Here is a 14980-nt window from a genome sequence, read left to right as displayed (position 1 = left end):
GTTTTGATGCCTGGTAATCTGACTTGCCATTTTTTGCTCACAGCTCATTCATGTATGGGAGATCTAGGTAAATGGAACAACCAGCAAGGGCTTTATTGGGTTCTTGGATGTGGTATGGGAAGGGAGAGAGAGAGCAAGAAGGCTGATGGACAGAATCAAACTTGCCAAGGTCCCTCCATACAATATGGAGAGAAGACCTTGAGAATAAGAGAGAAGACCTTGCATGGCTGTCTAGACAATTCTGAAAGCTTTCCCATATTATGTTAATTGGCCAGATTGCATGAGGTTTCATGAAGTTAATTATACTCAGGCATTGAAAAAAATGTTTTCTATTTCAACTGTAGCTCAGACATTCTGGCATCTCCTTGTGAGCTGAGAGTGACAGCCATTCTGGAGTTCAATCTTCCAGTCCTTAGCACAGCTATCACTGAATGCAATTGGAGTTTGCCTGAATAAGGACTAATGGACCAAGGTCCTGGATTTATGTAATTTGATCCGGGATAAATTTGGGATCATGAGGGCTAGGAAGGATCTCAGTCAAATTTTGCCCCAGGGTGATGATAAATCATAATGGATAATCTTTGTTTTCCTGATGCATGTGTATCTGGAGCATGATAGTTTCGCCTGTACCCTTGTACCTGCTATGGGAGATGGATTAATCCTGGGGATTTGCAATACCATCTCTAATATTTTAGGGGTAACTATTAAAGATGGCTTAGCAATACATTAGGACCTTTCAGGAGAAGTAATTGATTAATACCTCTCTATCATGTTTGCTGGTTAGATATTAATATAATTCCTGGAAAAGAAATGGGATTATATGATTTATTAAAGAAGGTTTCTTTCAAAATGATAAAACTTAATGACTAATGAGAGCAGCAGTTTATTGCACTTCAGAAGAGATACTTACATTTTTAGTTAAATTTTTTTCATTACTGTGTTTATTTGGTTTTAAATTTTTGTGGAGACTTCTCATTTTTATGAAAAACAGGGATTAATAGCCGAGATAACCCTAGTGCAGGCATGTTTTTGCAAGCTTCCTTTGTACAGCTCTGCTGCTGATACAGCTCAATTTTGAACTTCACATATGCTGCTCAAGTCCTGGAGCCTCCCTTAAGCAAGACTAAAAAATGCTACTGAACTGTGTGGAAGTTCTATGATATAAACTAGAATGAATCCTTCCAACTGCTTTTAATTTGTTACCATGTCTCCTTGGTGCTTTAACCCGCTCTGATACTTCACCTCAATGTCAGTAAGTCAGTGATTATCTGAATATAGACATTTTTACAGACCCAGCATTCAGGAGAGTTTAAAGCTTTACCAGTCCTGGCCCCTTTTTCTTTCATTGAAACATAAAAGTGATTCCTTATGTGCTGATAGCAAGAAGGAACCTTTCTGTGAAATTCTCCTCCATGCAGGGAGACAGTCTGACATCTTAGGTGTGAAAGTTGGCGGGTCTGCAGCAACACCAATTTGTTTAGGAAGGAAGTGAGATTCAGAAAATTATCCTTTTTGCACATTTTCTCTGTATAATACTGAACCTGTGCTTATATATCACACTAATATGTTTGTGCATTTTTATGTGTAAGAGGCTGAAGTCTAATACACTTTTAAAACAACGATTTTCTTTGTCCAGAAGACACACATGCAAACCACCAAAAAGTAAAAGACTTCTTATTATGAGGCCATTATTAATGGACACTGGAACTGATTAGACTGTCAGCTATATATATAGTAAAAAGAACAGGAGTACTTGTGGCACCTTAGAGACTAACAAATTTATTTCAGCATAAGCTTTCGTGGGCTACAGCTCACTTCTTCGGTTGCAACAGTGAGCTGTAGCCCACGAAAGCTTATGCTGAAATAAATTTGTTAGTCTCTAAGGTGCCACAGGTACTCCTGTTCTTTTTGCGGATACAGACTAACACGGCGGCTACTTTGAAACCTATATATATAGTGTATACTATATATTTAGTATAGTCATACATATGTTTGACTATCTATTTTGCTAATCAAATAGATTTAATATAATCTAAATAGTGAGATATACTAGGCAAAAATCTGCTCTTAGATTCCCCTGGAAGAGCCCCACTACAACAGTCTGCTCTCCCTTTGGGAATGTCATACATGTAGGAAGAACAAAATTATTAGCATTGAAATCTGTGTGGATCTGAGAGGAGGATTTTGATCATGATGTAAACCCCACATGTGTGTTAATGTTGTGTTCCTCTGATGTACTGCTGCCAACAAATTTCCTAGACGAAGAGACAACTAAATAATGAGACTAATGTGCACTAAAACAGTTTTATTCCATAACTTTTTAAAGCAGAATTCCCCATAGAAATCAATGAGAAATTCTCCCTAAAAATAGTTGGTACAATGTGACCCTTCCTTGGATTCCCAGATACAGAAGTGCTAAATCTTGCCCTATCTAAAATTGCATAGGTTGAAGATATGGCAGAATTTAGCCCACCTATGGCTTGGAAACTTAACATCCAAAGTCTCTTGGTGAAAAGTTTGCAGTGAGTTTTCAAGCTGCAGAGAATAATTGAAAATCCAATTTTTTTCCTCAAAAAGAGAAAGGTATTTTTAAACTGCAATCTGAGAAACTGATAGCACAATATATTATGATGTTATATGATACACAATGGAACTCCTTAACTACTTATATCAACTCGATCCCTTTTAACTGGTGAATTTATTACTATTTAATATTGATGTCGGTTGGCTATATTGTTTTTAATGGAAAATGAGAGTGAAAATTTAAATGTCTGATTAGCCAGTCAATGAGGATCTAGGTGGTGATGTAGTTTGCATACATCATAACTTGAATAGGGATTTATTTTTACCAAGTTTAAAGAGACACTGTCAAGGCCCAAAACTGACCCGTCGTTTTTTATCTGTATAATTCCATGCTGTTCATATACACATGCTTTTGCTAAAGAATTGCAGGTATCTAGCAACGAGAATTATCCTCCCCGACTAAATCAGAGGCATATTGTGTCTTAATTTTTTTTCAGTAGAGCTTCCCATTAATGGAAAGATATGACACTCAGCATACATTTGAGAAGAAGAGGAAATAATGGTGAGGAAACAGATTTCAATTTCAGTTTTCCAAAGAATTTTTCTAAACAACAGTTTGTAAAATCAGATGTTTGGACTGTTGAAAAATACCTTGGCAGGGACCTTCATGTTAGCACTGAATGCAGATGGGCTGAGGATGCTGCCTTTGGGATGCAGAAAGTTCAGGTTCAAGGCTGAATCGGCGCTAGAATTGAGATGGAGTTATGCTGAAATCTTGGGAGCTGTTCTTGAGAGATTTCAATCCTGTAAGTGGAAATAGAAAATAGGCTCTTTAGGGATCCAACCTTGAACTAAAATGGCAGGGGTGGGCTTAGATACCCCCCTCCTCTAAAAGGGATTTGGGGTTGTGACCGTCTTCCAGCATGAATTGTGGGTGATTTACACTTGTAACTGAATTTCTATGAAAACACTTGGAGGACAAAAGGATGTAAAAAGCTGAATCAGTTCAGTCAATCTACAGATAAACTTTATTTTGTTTTAAACTGGAGAACTAAATGAATCCCCTTGTGTTACCTCATGTTACAGAGGAGTTTAGTCCTTAGCAATGAAACTCTGTTGACATTAGTTTTGTTGAGCTTTACTCTTTCTGAGTGGGTGGACTTTAAAATGCTGAGATTAGATGGCTACTCTAGTATTTTGGCCTTCTTCCAGATGCTTATAGCCTTCCCAGAGAAGGATAACACAGCTTTGTAGAAAACAGAAAGTGTTGACATCCAGAACACATTGAGTGGGTGTACTAAGTTCAGCCAGCTGGGGTCATGTCCCCCTGGCCTGCCATCCAGACTTAGCCAGTTTAGGAGTGCAGGGAATGGACATGAAGAGAAAGCACAGCAGAGTCCAGTGCACACAGTTGAAGGATACACCCCTAGAGCCTGTTTCCTAGAAATCTGCAGACAGAAAATTTAGGTGTGCTCTGTTGCTGGAAAATAGCTTGTTTTTTGTTCTTAACTGTAGTTATTTCCTGTTGCCTCTCAGTGGCTCATGTTGTATTAATTTTAACATACTGTTTGCTCTTGAAGGAGTGAGAAAAAGCAATTCCTGTTTTGCAGCAGCTTTTTTTGTAGGTCAGGAAAGGAACTGGACACTAATGTGGATCACAACATGACTGAAGGAAGGTCACTTTTATATCCTTGTGCACATCACAAAATTAGTCTTTGTCACTTGCTACAGCTGCTAACAATGCCTTGGTAAAGAACAAAGAATGAACACCTCAGCCTGGCCTTGAACCATGATTCTGAAAACAAGGATCACAGGGCTTTACCAGCCCAGGCTGCCATCTGGTCTTTTATGCAATGCAATAAAGTAATCCCTGTGAATGCAGCCACAAGATTGTGGAACAATGAAAGGTATTCAGGAAGTGTGTTTATTGTTATTGTGTTCTTGGTTCAGGGATAGATTGTGGATAGCTCTGCGCCTGTGCAGGAGGATCAGAAACAAAGAGAGAACAAGAAATACTCCCTCTGTCTTACACAGATGCACAAGGGACAGTCCGTCCGTCTGTCTCAGCAGTTATATTGAACTCATCATTGTAGCTCTGAACATCTGAGCTCAGTCTTGGTTCTGGCACTGCAAGCTTGCAGGGACAGAGGTGGTGTAACTCCAACAGCCCTAGGAACAACAGTCTAGCACCACAAAAATGGCAAGTTGGGGTGGGACCATGGATACCAGCCAGCAGAGGAGATCAAGTGCAAGCGGAGCACATGTAACGTCCTTTCAAGGGGCGACATTGCCTCTGATCATGGCTGGTATGGATATTGTGACTTGGGCAGGCAAAATGCCTCTGGAGCCTGCTGTGCCCTGGGTTCTGGGGTAAAAGCTGGAATAGAGCCACATGGATACAAAGCTGAAACAAAGCTAGTCAGGCACTGAATCCTTTTGTTCCTTTTGAATGTTGCTCGTTTTATCACTGTCATGCTGAAACATGAAACCATTGTGGAATAGTCAAGTGAAAGCTGTACTGTATGAAATATACTTGACTGGAATGAGACTAAATCATGACAACTTTTGGTATGCAGTGCTGTTACCAAATCATCTGGACTCACGTTGCAGTGACAATTTGGATATAATTGAGGTTAGTTTCATAGGCTAAATAATGCATATTTCTATGATGTGCTATTGGTTTTATTTTTAACTCTTCAGCAGTTCCATACTCAGTAGATTTCCTAGCATTTGCCCCCAGTTTTCCATCTGCTGATTTAATTAAGTTAAGTTCTGGTTTTTATACTGTGAATCTAGAGTAAACGAAATAGAAACCTTACCTACATTATTTGGCACTTAGCAGTAGACATGAATAATTTTGGAATTTATGGGGAAAAAGAGAAGTTATGTGTTTTGGGAGCCAAAATATGATTGGCAAGCCAGACCTTGAAGTCAGCTCTATGCAGTATGGGCTCCAGTTGCAGCTATTTGTAAGTGTGATGTTCCAGAGTTCTGTTTGTAGGTGTATTTGGGGAATCAGAACTCTCATCCACCATCTCAAAGTATAGGGCATACAAATTTCACATTGCTTTTTCAGATGTGGAGAAAAAAAATATTGTGGTTTGCCTATTTATTGATTCTAAAAACACTTTTGAATATATATGACTTGAAAATGTGACCTTAGAGAAAGGATAAACTTTATACTGCCATGAACCTTTTGGAGAAAAAGCAGATGCTCAGTTAATGGGATTCAGTTTTACAGTTTCAGTCAGTGAACGAGTACCTCTAGTCTCCCTTGATGAATAAGAAAGTGCATGGAAAAGCGGAATGATCAAATGCAGTCGGATGAGCTGATGATATATCATTCCAAAGGCAATCCAAATACTTTGACTATAAAGCAGGCCTATGCTCTCCTCTGCATAGCAGCAGGTGATTTCCAGGAGCTTTTTATTTCATGACGCTCTGTAAAGGCAAGATATCATCATGTTGATAGGTGAAAGTAAAAAACAGCTGCTGTTAGATACTATCAGGACCTGATTCTCCATTGCACTGCTGCCTATGTAGTAATTTACAGCTGGCACAAAAGGAGTGTAAAGTAAGTGTAAAACACCACCAGTCTGATTTAGTAGTATTGCATACCCACTTTGGGCTGGTGTTACTGATTACACACAGTGTTGGATGGTGGAAAATCAGATCCAGGGACTGTATCACGATCTTGTGAACTGATTGTATGATCAGGTTCGACGGGGACAGGTGAGCAAAGCCCACAGGTAAGTGGGGAACATGGAGACCGGGGAAATGAGTCGGAAACAAGAGGGAGTGTGGGCTATATTGGCAGAGAGAAAGGAGAGTCAGGAAAAAACTGGGAGGAAAGATCAAACCAGTATCTTAGATGCCTATATACAAATGCGAGAAGTATGGGGAATAAGCAGGAAGAACTGGAAGTGCTAATAAATAAATACAACTATGACATTGTTGGCATCACTGAAACTTGGTGGGATAATACACATGATTGGAATGTTGGTGTGGATGGGTACAGCTTGCTCAGGAAGGATAGACAGGGGAAAAAGGGAGGAGGTGTTGCCTTATATATTAAAAATGTACACACTTGGACTGAGGTAGAGATGGACATAGGAGACGGAAGTGTTGAGAGTCTCTGGGTTAGGCTTAAAGGGGCAAAAAACAAGGGAGATGTCATGCTAGGCGTCTACTACAGGCCACCTAACCAGGTGGAAGAGGTGGATGAGGCTTTTTTCAAGCAACTAACAAAATCATCCAAAGCCCAAGATTTGGTGGTGATGGGGGACTTCAACTATCCGGATATATGTTGGGAAAATAACACAGCGGGGAACAGACTATCCAACAAATTCTTGGACTGCATTGGAGACAACTTTTTATTTCAGAAGGTTGAAAAAGCTACTAGGGGGGAAGCTGTTCTAGACTTGATTTTAACAAATAGGGAGGAACTCGTTGAGAATGTGAAAGTAGAAGGCAGCCTGGGTGAAAGTGATCATGAAATCATAGACTTTGCAATTCTAAGGAAGGGTAGAAGGGAGAACAGCAAAATAGAGACAATGGATTTCAGGAAGGCAGATTTTGGGAAGCTCAGAGAGCTGATAGGTAAGGTCCCATGGGAATCAAGACTGAGGGGAAAAACAACTGAGGAGAGTTGGCAGTTTTTCAAAGGGACACTATTAAGGGCCCAAAAGCAAGCTATTCCGCTGGTTAGGAAAGATAGAAAATGTGGCAAAAGACCACCTTGGCTTAACCACGAGATCTTGCACGATCTAAAAAATAAAAAGGAGTCATATAAAAAATGGAAACTAGGACAGATTACAAAGGATGAATATAGGCAAACAACACAGGAATGCAGGGGCAAGATTAGAAAGGCAAAGGCACAAAATGAGCTCAAACTAGCTACGGGAATAAAAGGAAACAAGAAGACTTTTTATCAATACATTAGAAGCAAGAGGAAGACCAAAGACAGGGTAGGCCCACTGCTTAGTGAAGAGGGAGAAACAGTAACAGGAAACTTGGAAATGGCAGAGATGCTTAATGACTTCTTTGTTTCGGTCTTCACCGAGAAGTCTGAAGGAATGCCTAACATAGTGAATGCTAATGGGAAGGGGGTAGGTTTAGCGGATAAAATAAAAAAAGAACAAGTTAAACATCACTTAGAAAAGTTAGATGCCTGCAAGTCACCCGGGCCTGATGAAATGCATCCTAGAATACTCAAGGATCTAATAGAGGAGGTATCTGAGCCTCTAGCTATTATCTTTGGAAAGTCATGGGAGACGGGAGAGATTCCAGAAGACTGGAAAAGGGCAAATATAGTGCCCATCTATAAAAAGGGAAATAAAAACAACCCAGGTAACTACAGACCAGTTAGTTTAACTTCTGTGCCAGGGAAGATAATGGAGCAAGTAATTAAGGAAATCATCTGCCAACACTTGGAAGGTGGTAAGGTGATAGGGAATAGCCAGCATGGATTTGTGAAGAACAAATCATGTCAAACCAATCTGATAGCTTTCTTTGATAGGATAACGAGCCTTGTGGATAAGGGTGAAGCGGTGGATGTGGTATACCTAGACTTTAGTAAGGCATTTGATACGGTCTCGCATTATATTCTTATCGATAAACTAGGCAAATACAAATTAGATGGGGCTACTATAAGGTGGGTGCATAACTGGCTGGATAATCGTACTCAGAGAGTTGTTATTAATGGTTCCCAATCCTGCTGGAAAGGCGTAACGAGTGGGGTACCGCAGGGGTCTGTTTTGGGACCGGCTCTGTTCAATATCTTCATCAACGACTTAGATATTGGCATAGAAAGTACGCTTATTAAGTTTGCGGATGATACCAAACTGGGAGGGATTGCAACTACTTTGGAGGACAGGGTCATAATTCAAAATGATCTGGACAAATTGGAGAAATGGTCTGAGTTAAACAGGATGAAGTTTAACAAAGACAAATGCAAAGTGCTCCACTTAGGAAGGAAAAATCAATTTCACACATACAGAATGGGAAAAGACTGTCTAGGAAGGAGTACGGCAGAAAGGGATCTAGGGGTTATAGTGGACCACAAGCTAAATATGAGTCAACAGTGTGATGCTGTTGCAAAAAAAGCAAACATGATTCTGGGATGCATTAACAGGTGTGTTGTGAGCAAGACACGAGAAGTCATTCTTCCGCTCTACTCTGCTCTGGTTAGGCCTCAGCTGGAGTATTGTGTCCAGTTCTGGGCGCCGCATTTTAAAAAAGATGTGGAGAAACTGGAAAGGGTCCAAAGAAGAGCAACAAGAATGATTAAAGGTCTTGAGAACATGACCTATGAAGGAAGGCTGAAAGAATTGGGTTTGTTTAGTTTGGAAAAGAGAAGACTGAGAGGGGACATGATAGCAGTTTTCAGGTATATAAAAGGGTGTCATAAGGAGGAGGGAGAGAACTTGTTCACCTTAGCCTCTAAGGATAGAACCAGAAACAATGGGTTTAAACTGCAGCAAGGGAGGTCTAGATTGGACATTAGGAAAAAGTTCCTAACTGTCAGGGTGGTTAAACACTGGAACAAATTGCCTAGGGAGGTTGTGGAATCTCCGTCTCTGGAGATATTTAAGAGTAGGTTAGATAAATGTCTATTAGGGATGGTCTAGGCAGTATTTGGTCCTGCCATGCGGGCAGGGGACTGGACTCGATGACCTCTCGAGGTCCCTTCCAGTCCTAGAATCTATGAATCTATGAATCTATGAATTGTATGAAATGAGGTGACTGTAACAGAGAAGGCAAGCACACGGCTGTTAAGAGTCAGGTGTAATTTAGATTTTACCATGAATAGGATAGTTATTGATGCAATAATGATGAGATCATAGATTTTAATTTGGGGATAAAGATGGAAAGTGAAATAAGACGAACCATAATGAAGCACCCAGTTCTCTGACTGAGCTGAGAAGTGATGTTGATGTTTGTGAAATTCATAGTCATTAGAGAAAGAGGAAATGACCAGGAGACTTATGTGAGTCATTCCACTTAACCATAAGGAACAGAAAAAGGGCCCAAAATACGGACTCTTCATTCATGTTAATTATTAATACAGTCACAATTACTGCAAGTTATAGGGTCATGCCAATCCAACTTATTACCCTTCTTTGCTGTAATTACTGATTTAGTACATAAAAGATATGCAATGGATATAGTGCATTTGGATTTCAGGAAGCGATTTCCTTTATAAGTGTATTGGGTGGCACTATATCAATTGAATTGCTGCCAATTAGATAAAAATGCCATAATGTATTAGAAATTGGTTGCCTAACAGGAAATAGGGATCAGTTATTTATGAAAAGACTTCCAAGTGCAGAACAGTATCAGTTAGGGTGCTGCAGAGGGCAGCATTTGGATGACTATTATTTAATACATTCATTAACAATCTAGAGAGAGGGATAAATCAATCAAGGTCAAAATTTGCTGATGACACTTAACTTAAAGAAAGAGCAGGAGACCAGAACCAAACTTCAGAGGGAGCAGGAAAAATTTGTTTAGTTCTCTGTAGTAAGATTTGATTTAAAGGCTTGTCTTCACGTACAGCTCTTTATCGGTGCAGCTGCGCCATTGTAGCACTTTAGTGAAGACGTTCGTATGCTGACAGGAGAGCTTTTCCCGTCGGTGTAGTTAATCTACCTCCTTGAGAGGCGGTAGCTCTGTCGGTGGGAGAAGCTCTCCCGCAGACATAGCGCTGTCTCCACATGAGGTTAAGTCGGGATAATGATGTCACTCAAAGGGGTGGATTTTTCACTTTCCTGAGCAACGTAGTTATACCAGTCTAGGTCTGTAGAGTAAACCTGTCATAACAAAGGGAGTCCCCAAACATAGGGGGAGAGAGTAAGATAGAAGCCTGGGAGAGGGCTATCTGAAAAGCAGTGAGTCTGAGATTATCTGGAGTAAGAGTTGGTAACAATCTCCATTAAAGCAGTGCAGTTTGAGGCATTTGTGAAGCAAGGCAATGCTATTTTCATGGCGATTCACATATAAACCAGAAGAGATAATGGTAAAGAACTTGCCTTTAAATAGTGTCTGCATCAAGGTAGAAAGGTGTCGCACTAGCTCCAAAGCATGCCTTTCCCTGCCTGTCATAACGGTGATCAAGAGAAGGGATAGAAAGGTAGCTACGGCAGTGGTGCAGGCTAATTAAGGGGAAAGTTGTCTTTCCTTTTCCAGTTGGCTAAGAAGCTGGAACTGTCTCTGGCAGTTGGGACCCATGGTTGTGAGCAGCTTGTTTTTGTTTGGAATCCGTTATTTATGAATCAATAAGAGAAAGCCCATGGACAGGAATTGAAACTGCTGCTGGTGAGCATGTTATTCAGCTTCCCTCACTCGTGGTTCTGCCCACCAGCCGACAGCGACTTTCATGGAAACAGATCTCAAAGCTGCTTAAAACCTTTTTACCAAATGAGATGTACTAATCATATACTGCTGCTTAAGCAGTTTGCTAGTCAGCCTCACATCACTTTCATCTGAAGAAGGTGGGGAAGATTTGGTCCTGATTGTAGAGAAGGACTCGAGGAATCACTTTACCTTCTAGTGTGGTGTAGTAATCTCTAGAGTGAAAAGTAGTACGTGTTTGAAAACACACAGTAACAACACCCAGCAGTTTAGGAGACAGAGTGAAGAATGCCATGTCCAACTGAAATTACAAGGGGATTGGAACTGGGCAGAATGTCAGTACCACGTAGGAATTTGGCCAAGATACCAGGGTTGACATTCCTACAAATACCAAAAGGGAGAGGGGATCTTTAATGGCAACTCACCAAAAGACAGCATCTCAACTCCTCTCCCCATGCCATGGCATTGCCATGATTGAGTTCCCACTCAGCAGCAAAAGTGCTGTCTGCTGAATTGCCAGCGCAACTTCCTGTAGTGCCTGAGTTTTCCAGGCAGGTTTCCTATCCAAGAATCAATCTGGCCTGAAGAGCTCATTAGATCTAATCAGATCACAGCCTGACGTGGTAAGGTTGCACGTAATAGTGATGCTTTGCCTAACTCTGCAGCTGTACGTAGCTTTGAAATGTAATTTGGATTTAGAAAGGATATTAAAATAACTTACATTAAAAACTTACATTAAAAATAACTTAGAGAAAATATCAAGAAGGACAATAAAATTATATGTGGATGGGAGGATAAGATATATGAGAAAAGAGTAGAATCGTGGGGAGATATCATCAAGGTAACGTGTCCTACCTCCTGATAAGGAGCAGTGGCCACAGGTTAAGGGAAGAAAAGGGTTTGCTAGGCAGAACAGTGTAATGGACTCTCAAGGGAGGGAGGGATCTCAGCCAATATGGGACTAGGTAAGTCATTTGTGAGACTGATAGTAAGTACATCTACAAAATACAGAATGTCTGGTTGGATGAATAAGCAGACTTTTCTTTCACTCTTATCGTTGGTTCTATCTAGATCACATGAAGGGTAAAACAGAACCAGGGGTGTCTGTCAGGTAGACAGGGCATTTCCAGTAATCAGAGAAACTTCCAATCACATTTAACTAGAATGGAAAAGTTAAGGGAATTAGTCGCTCTTTCTGCATGTGCTTCACTGCTTTTAGCAAAAGTGCTGGTTGACTCTCAGAATCCAGGGTTGCAGAGGAGTTTGATAAGGTCTTACTGGTACTGGGGAAGACAAGAAGTGGGAGCCTTCAGACCTCAAGTGTCACAGATTGCTAAACTGGAGACCTAGTAAGCAGGGTAACTGTAGATTGTGCTGTTTGGTAGACTGGAAGAGGTAGTTAGAGAACAGTAATGCTAGCAAAGGTACACTATTTCAGTACAGTGAATCAGATACTGTAATTACTGTAAAAAGGGCAAGTCATACAATCGGCTATGAAAACGTAAGTGAAAAAGTCCTTATAATGAAGCAGAAGGTAATGTTATGTTACTGTGATATGGTAGGCAAGAAGGAATCAGCACCTGATATATTTAAGTTGTGAAAGCAGCTTTCCTTTGATAGGAATGTAATGATGAGACAGGCAGAAAGGACCTAAGAAATCTGTGTCAGATATATTGATCCATACCATTGCAAGTTAAGCTCTCTTGTCTAGCTGTCCTCTCTAAATACATCAGCATGAGGTATTAATATTTTGAATATAACCCTTACAGTTGTTAATTGAGTGCCAGCTGTGTGCGCTGGGCGCTGTCCAATCATACAGACTACACAATGCTTGTTCTAAGGGGATCGCAGTCTGAATTCCTTGGGTTAGGCTTGGTACATGGAAATGAAAGCTACATGCCTGCTTTTTTAAAGCAGTTTAGCTATGGATCATTGAGCCCATTTAGATGTAAGTACAATTGTTAGATTATGCTCAAGGTTACATCCTTTAGAAATATTGCTTCCCAACATATTGCATTTCAACTCCAGTTTAAGAGATGGCTGAAGTTGCACTCCAGCTTGTATTCATATGTGGCTATTACAGACACACTCTGCCATTAGTCTGTAGCCTGCCATTGCTAGGGCTCATTTACATTTTCAGCATATAGCTTGCCGTATAGGATTCAGGAAATTGCACCTGGCAGTCTCAGCTGCTTTGGCAGATACTTTTCCTTGTGTGCAGAGGTACAGCAACTTACCCAATCCTGCCTTCTCAACTCTGCCCTCAGTTATGCTTCTTCATCTACAGTGATGTCAGTGGGGCTCTACAGGCGTAACTAAGGGCAGAATGTGGACTCTGGAGGGCGTTTTGAGGAATCTGAAGGATAGGTTTGTTTCAGTATAATGGGAGGTTTGATAAAGTCATAAATTGTGAAATTATACAGCTCAGGGGCTGAATGTTTTGTTATCTGTTTGCCAGCATATTGTCTTACTGCTTCACTGCTGGATTATTTAAAGCCCTTTGGTGCTGGCGTCCATTGCAGTCCTTGTGCTGATGCAGAATACTGAGTAAATGTACTTAGTAACTGTACCTCTGTGAATCAACCTCAACCAATACCTAACAAATAGATATCAAAGGACTTTTTTTTTTTTTTTTACCATCAATGGAGGTGATAATGATAGATTGGTCTACCCTGCCCCTTTTCCATACATTCTTAATCTTTATTGCAGATTGTCAGTCATGGTTTCTAGTTCATTATATTTTCTTTATGTGAATGGTGCTATATCACTATGGACAGTGCTCATATCTGTAGGATGCAAATTATCTAGTTAAGGTTGCATGCAGAGACATTTAAAAACCCAAATATTGTCCTGCTATTCAAATAAAGTACCGTTTCATTATCATTTCAATGGCATTTCAAGGTCTTTCTTAAAAACAAGCCTTTTGAAATCTCCCAATGTGGGGATAAATTGTGCCTTCTCCTTTGCCAGCCTGCTGGATTGGGGAGATGGTGCAAGGTGCATGTATGCTGGGCGTGGGACAGGAATAATCTGTTTCCACTGGGAGGGGTAGTGCTTTCTGTACTGGTAACATGGCCCTGTGCAATCCTGCACTCCAGGATAGCTGGGCTGGGAGAACAAGAGCCCATCTGTGCGATGCGTCTGCCAACACCAGGAAGTATTATGCCTTTGAAAGACACAATGCCTTTAAGAAGCAGTGCTCCAGCAGTGTACCATCTCCTCCTGTCTCTTCAGTCAAAGCTCCATGGCTGAGGTTTAAACGGCCTCTGTGCAATGTGATTAACTGTGCCATAAGGAATTCAAATAATATCGTTAAACCACCACAATCATGTTGTCTTGGTTTGCTCATGTCTGATCTCTCTCAGTGCTAAGCCTGTTGCAGTCTCTCACATTTGTTTTCTCTTTCTCCACAGAATGCAATGAACTTGCCACCAGACAAAGCCAGGTTACTTCGGCAGTATGACAATGAGAAGAAATGGGAGTTGATCTGTGATCAGGTAAAGGGGAGCCATAAGGGTTTTTAGCATTGCAGTCATTAAGGGCTTAGTAAGGGGGACACTGTCAAGGACAACTTTTTCTATGGCTTTTCATTTCTTTGGCTTTATGCTCCATTGTTTGTAGCATCCCTTAGAAGCTATCCAAAAATACTTCTTTCCCATCTATTAAATAATATTTCTTTCCCATCTGATCTTACTCTGTTCTATTTGATATTTCCCTCTGTGTTGACATTAACATTAGTGTGGCATAGATTTAAGGAGGGTGACCTTTCTTCACCCTTAGGATGCTGGTTTGAATCTGACCTAGATTAGTGATGCCCCAAATTATTACTGTCTCTTGGTCTATGTAAAATGAGGGGGGTTCCATTCCTCTTGTACAGCTTCACAAAACCACTGTCACACCTATCACCCTCAGCAAAGCGTGAATGCTCATGGAGCTGAACTATTTCTTTATTTCCAGTTGCATGACTTCAACTTAAACAGCACCATATGCCAAGAAGTGTTCGTGCACTAGCTTCACTGTTTTGTCAGCACAGTCCTGAGAATAGTGTATGATCGTTAACATGTTGGCTCTGCAACAACAAAGGAACAGAAAACAAAATATTTAA

At 40.6% G+C, this 14980-nt stretch overlaps 1 protein-coding gene across 4 annotated transcripts in view; it reads left to right on the top strand.

Moving 5' to 3' along the window:
* FMNL2 (formin like 2) overlaps positions 1-14980 on the top strand; it is a 270726-nt gene that overhangs the window by 136024 nt on the left and 119722 nt on the right. For all 4 annotated transcript variants that reach the window (XM_054044088.1, XM_054044091.1, XM_054044089.1 and 1 more), the window contains exon 2: positions 14289-14372. In XM_054044088.1, the coding sequence (XP_053900063.1) occupies positions 14289-14372 (84 nt within the window). The remainder of the gene's footprint in view (positions 1-14288; positions 14373-14980) is intronic.

Source organism: Malaclemys terrapin, chromosome 11 (assembly GCF_027887155.1).
Source record: "Malaclemys terrapin pileata isolate rMalTer1 chromosome 11, rMalTer1.hap1, whole genome shotgun sequence".
NCBI lineage: Eukaryota > Metazoa > Chordata > Testudines > Emydidae > Malaclemys > Malaclemys terrapin.
Note: the sequence above shows the minus strand (reverse complement) of the source record. Positions and strands in the feature narration are given on the sequence as shown.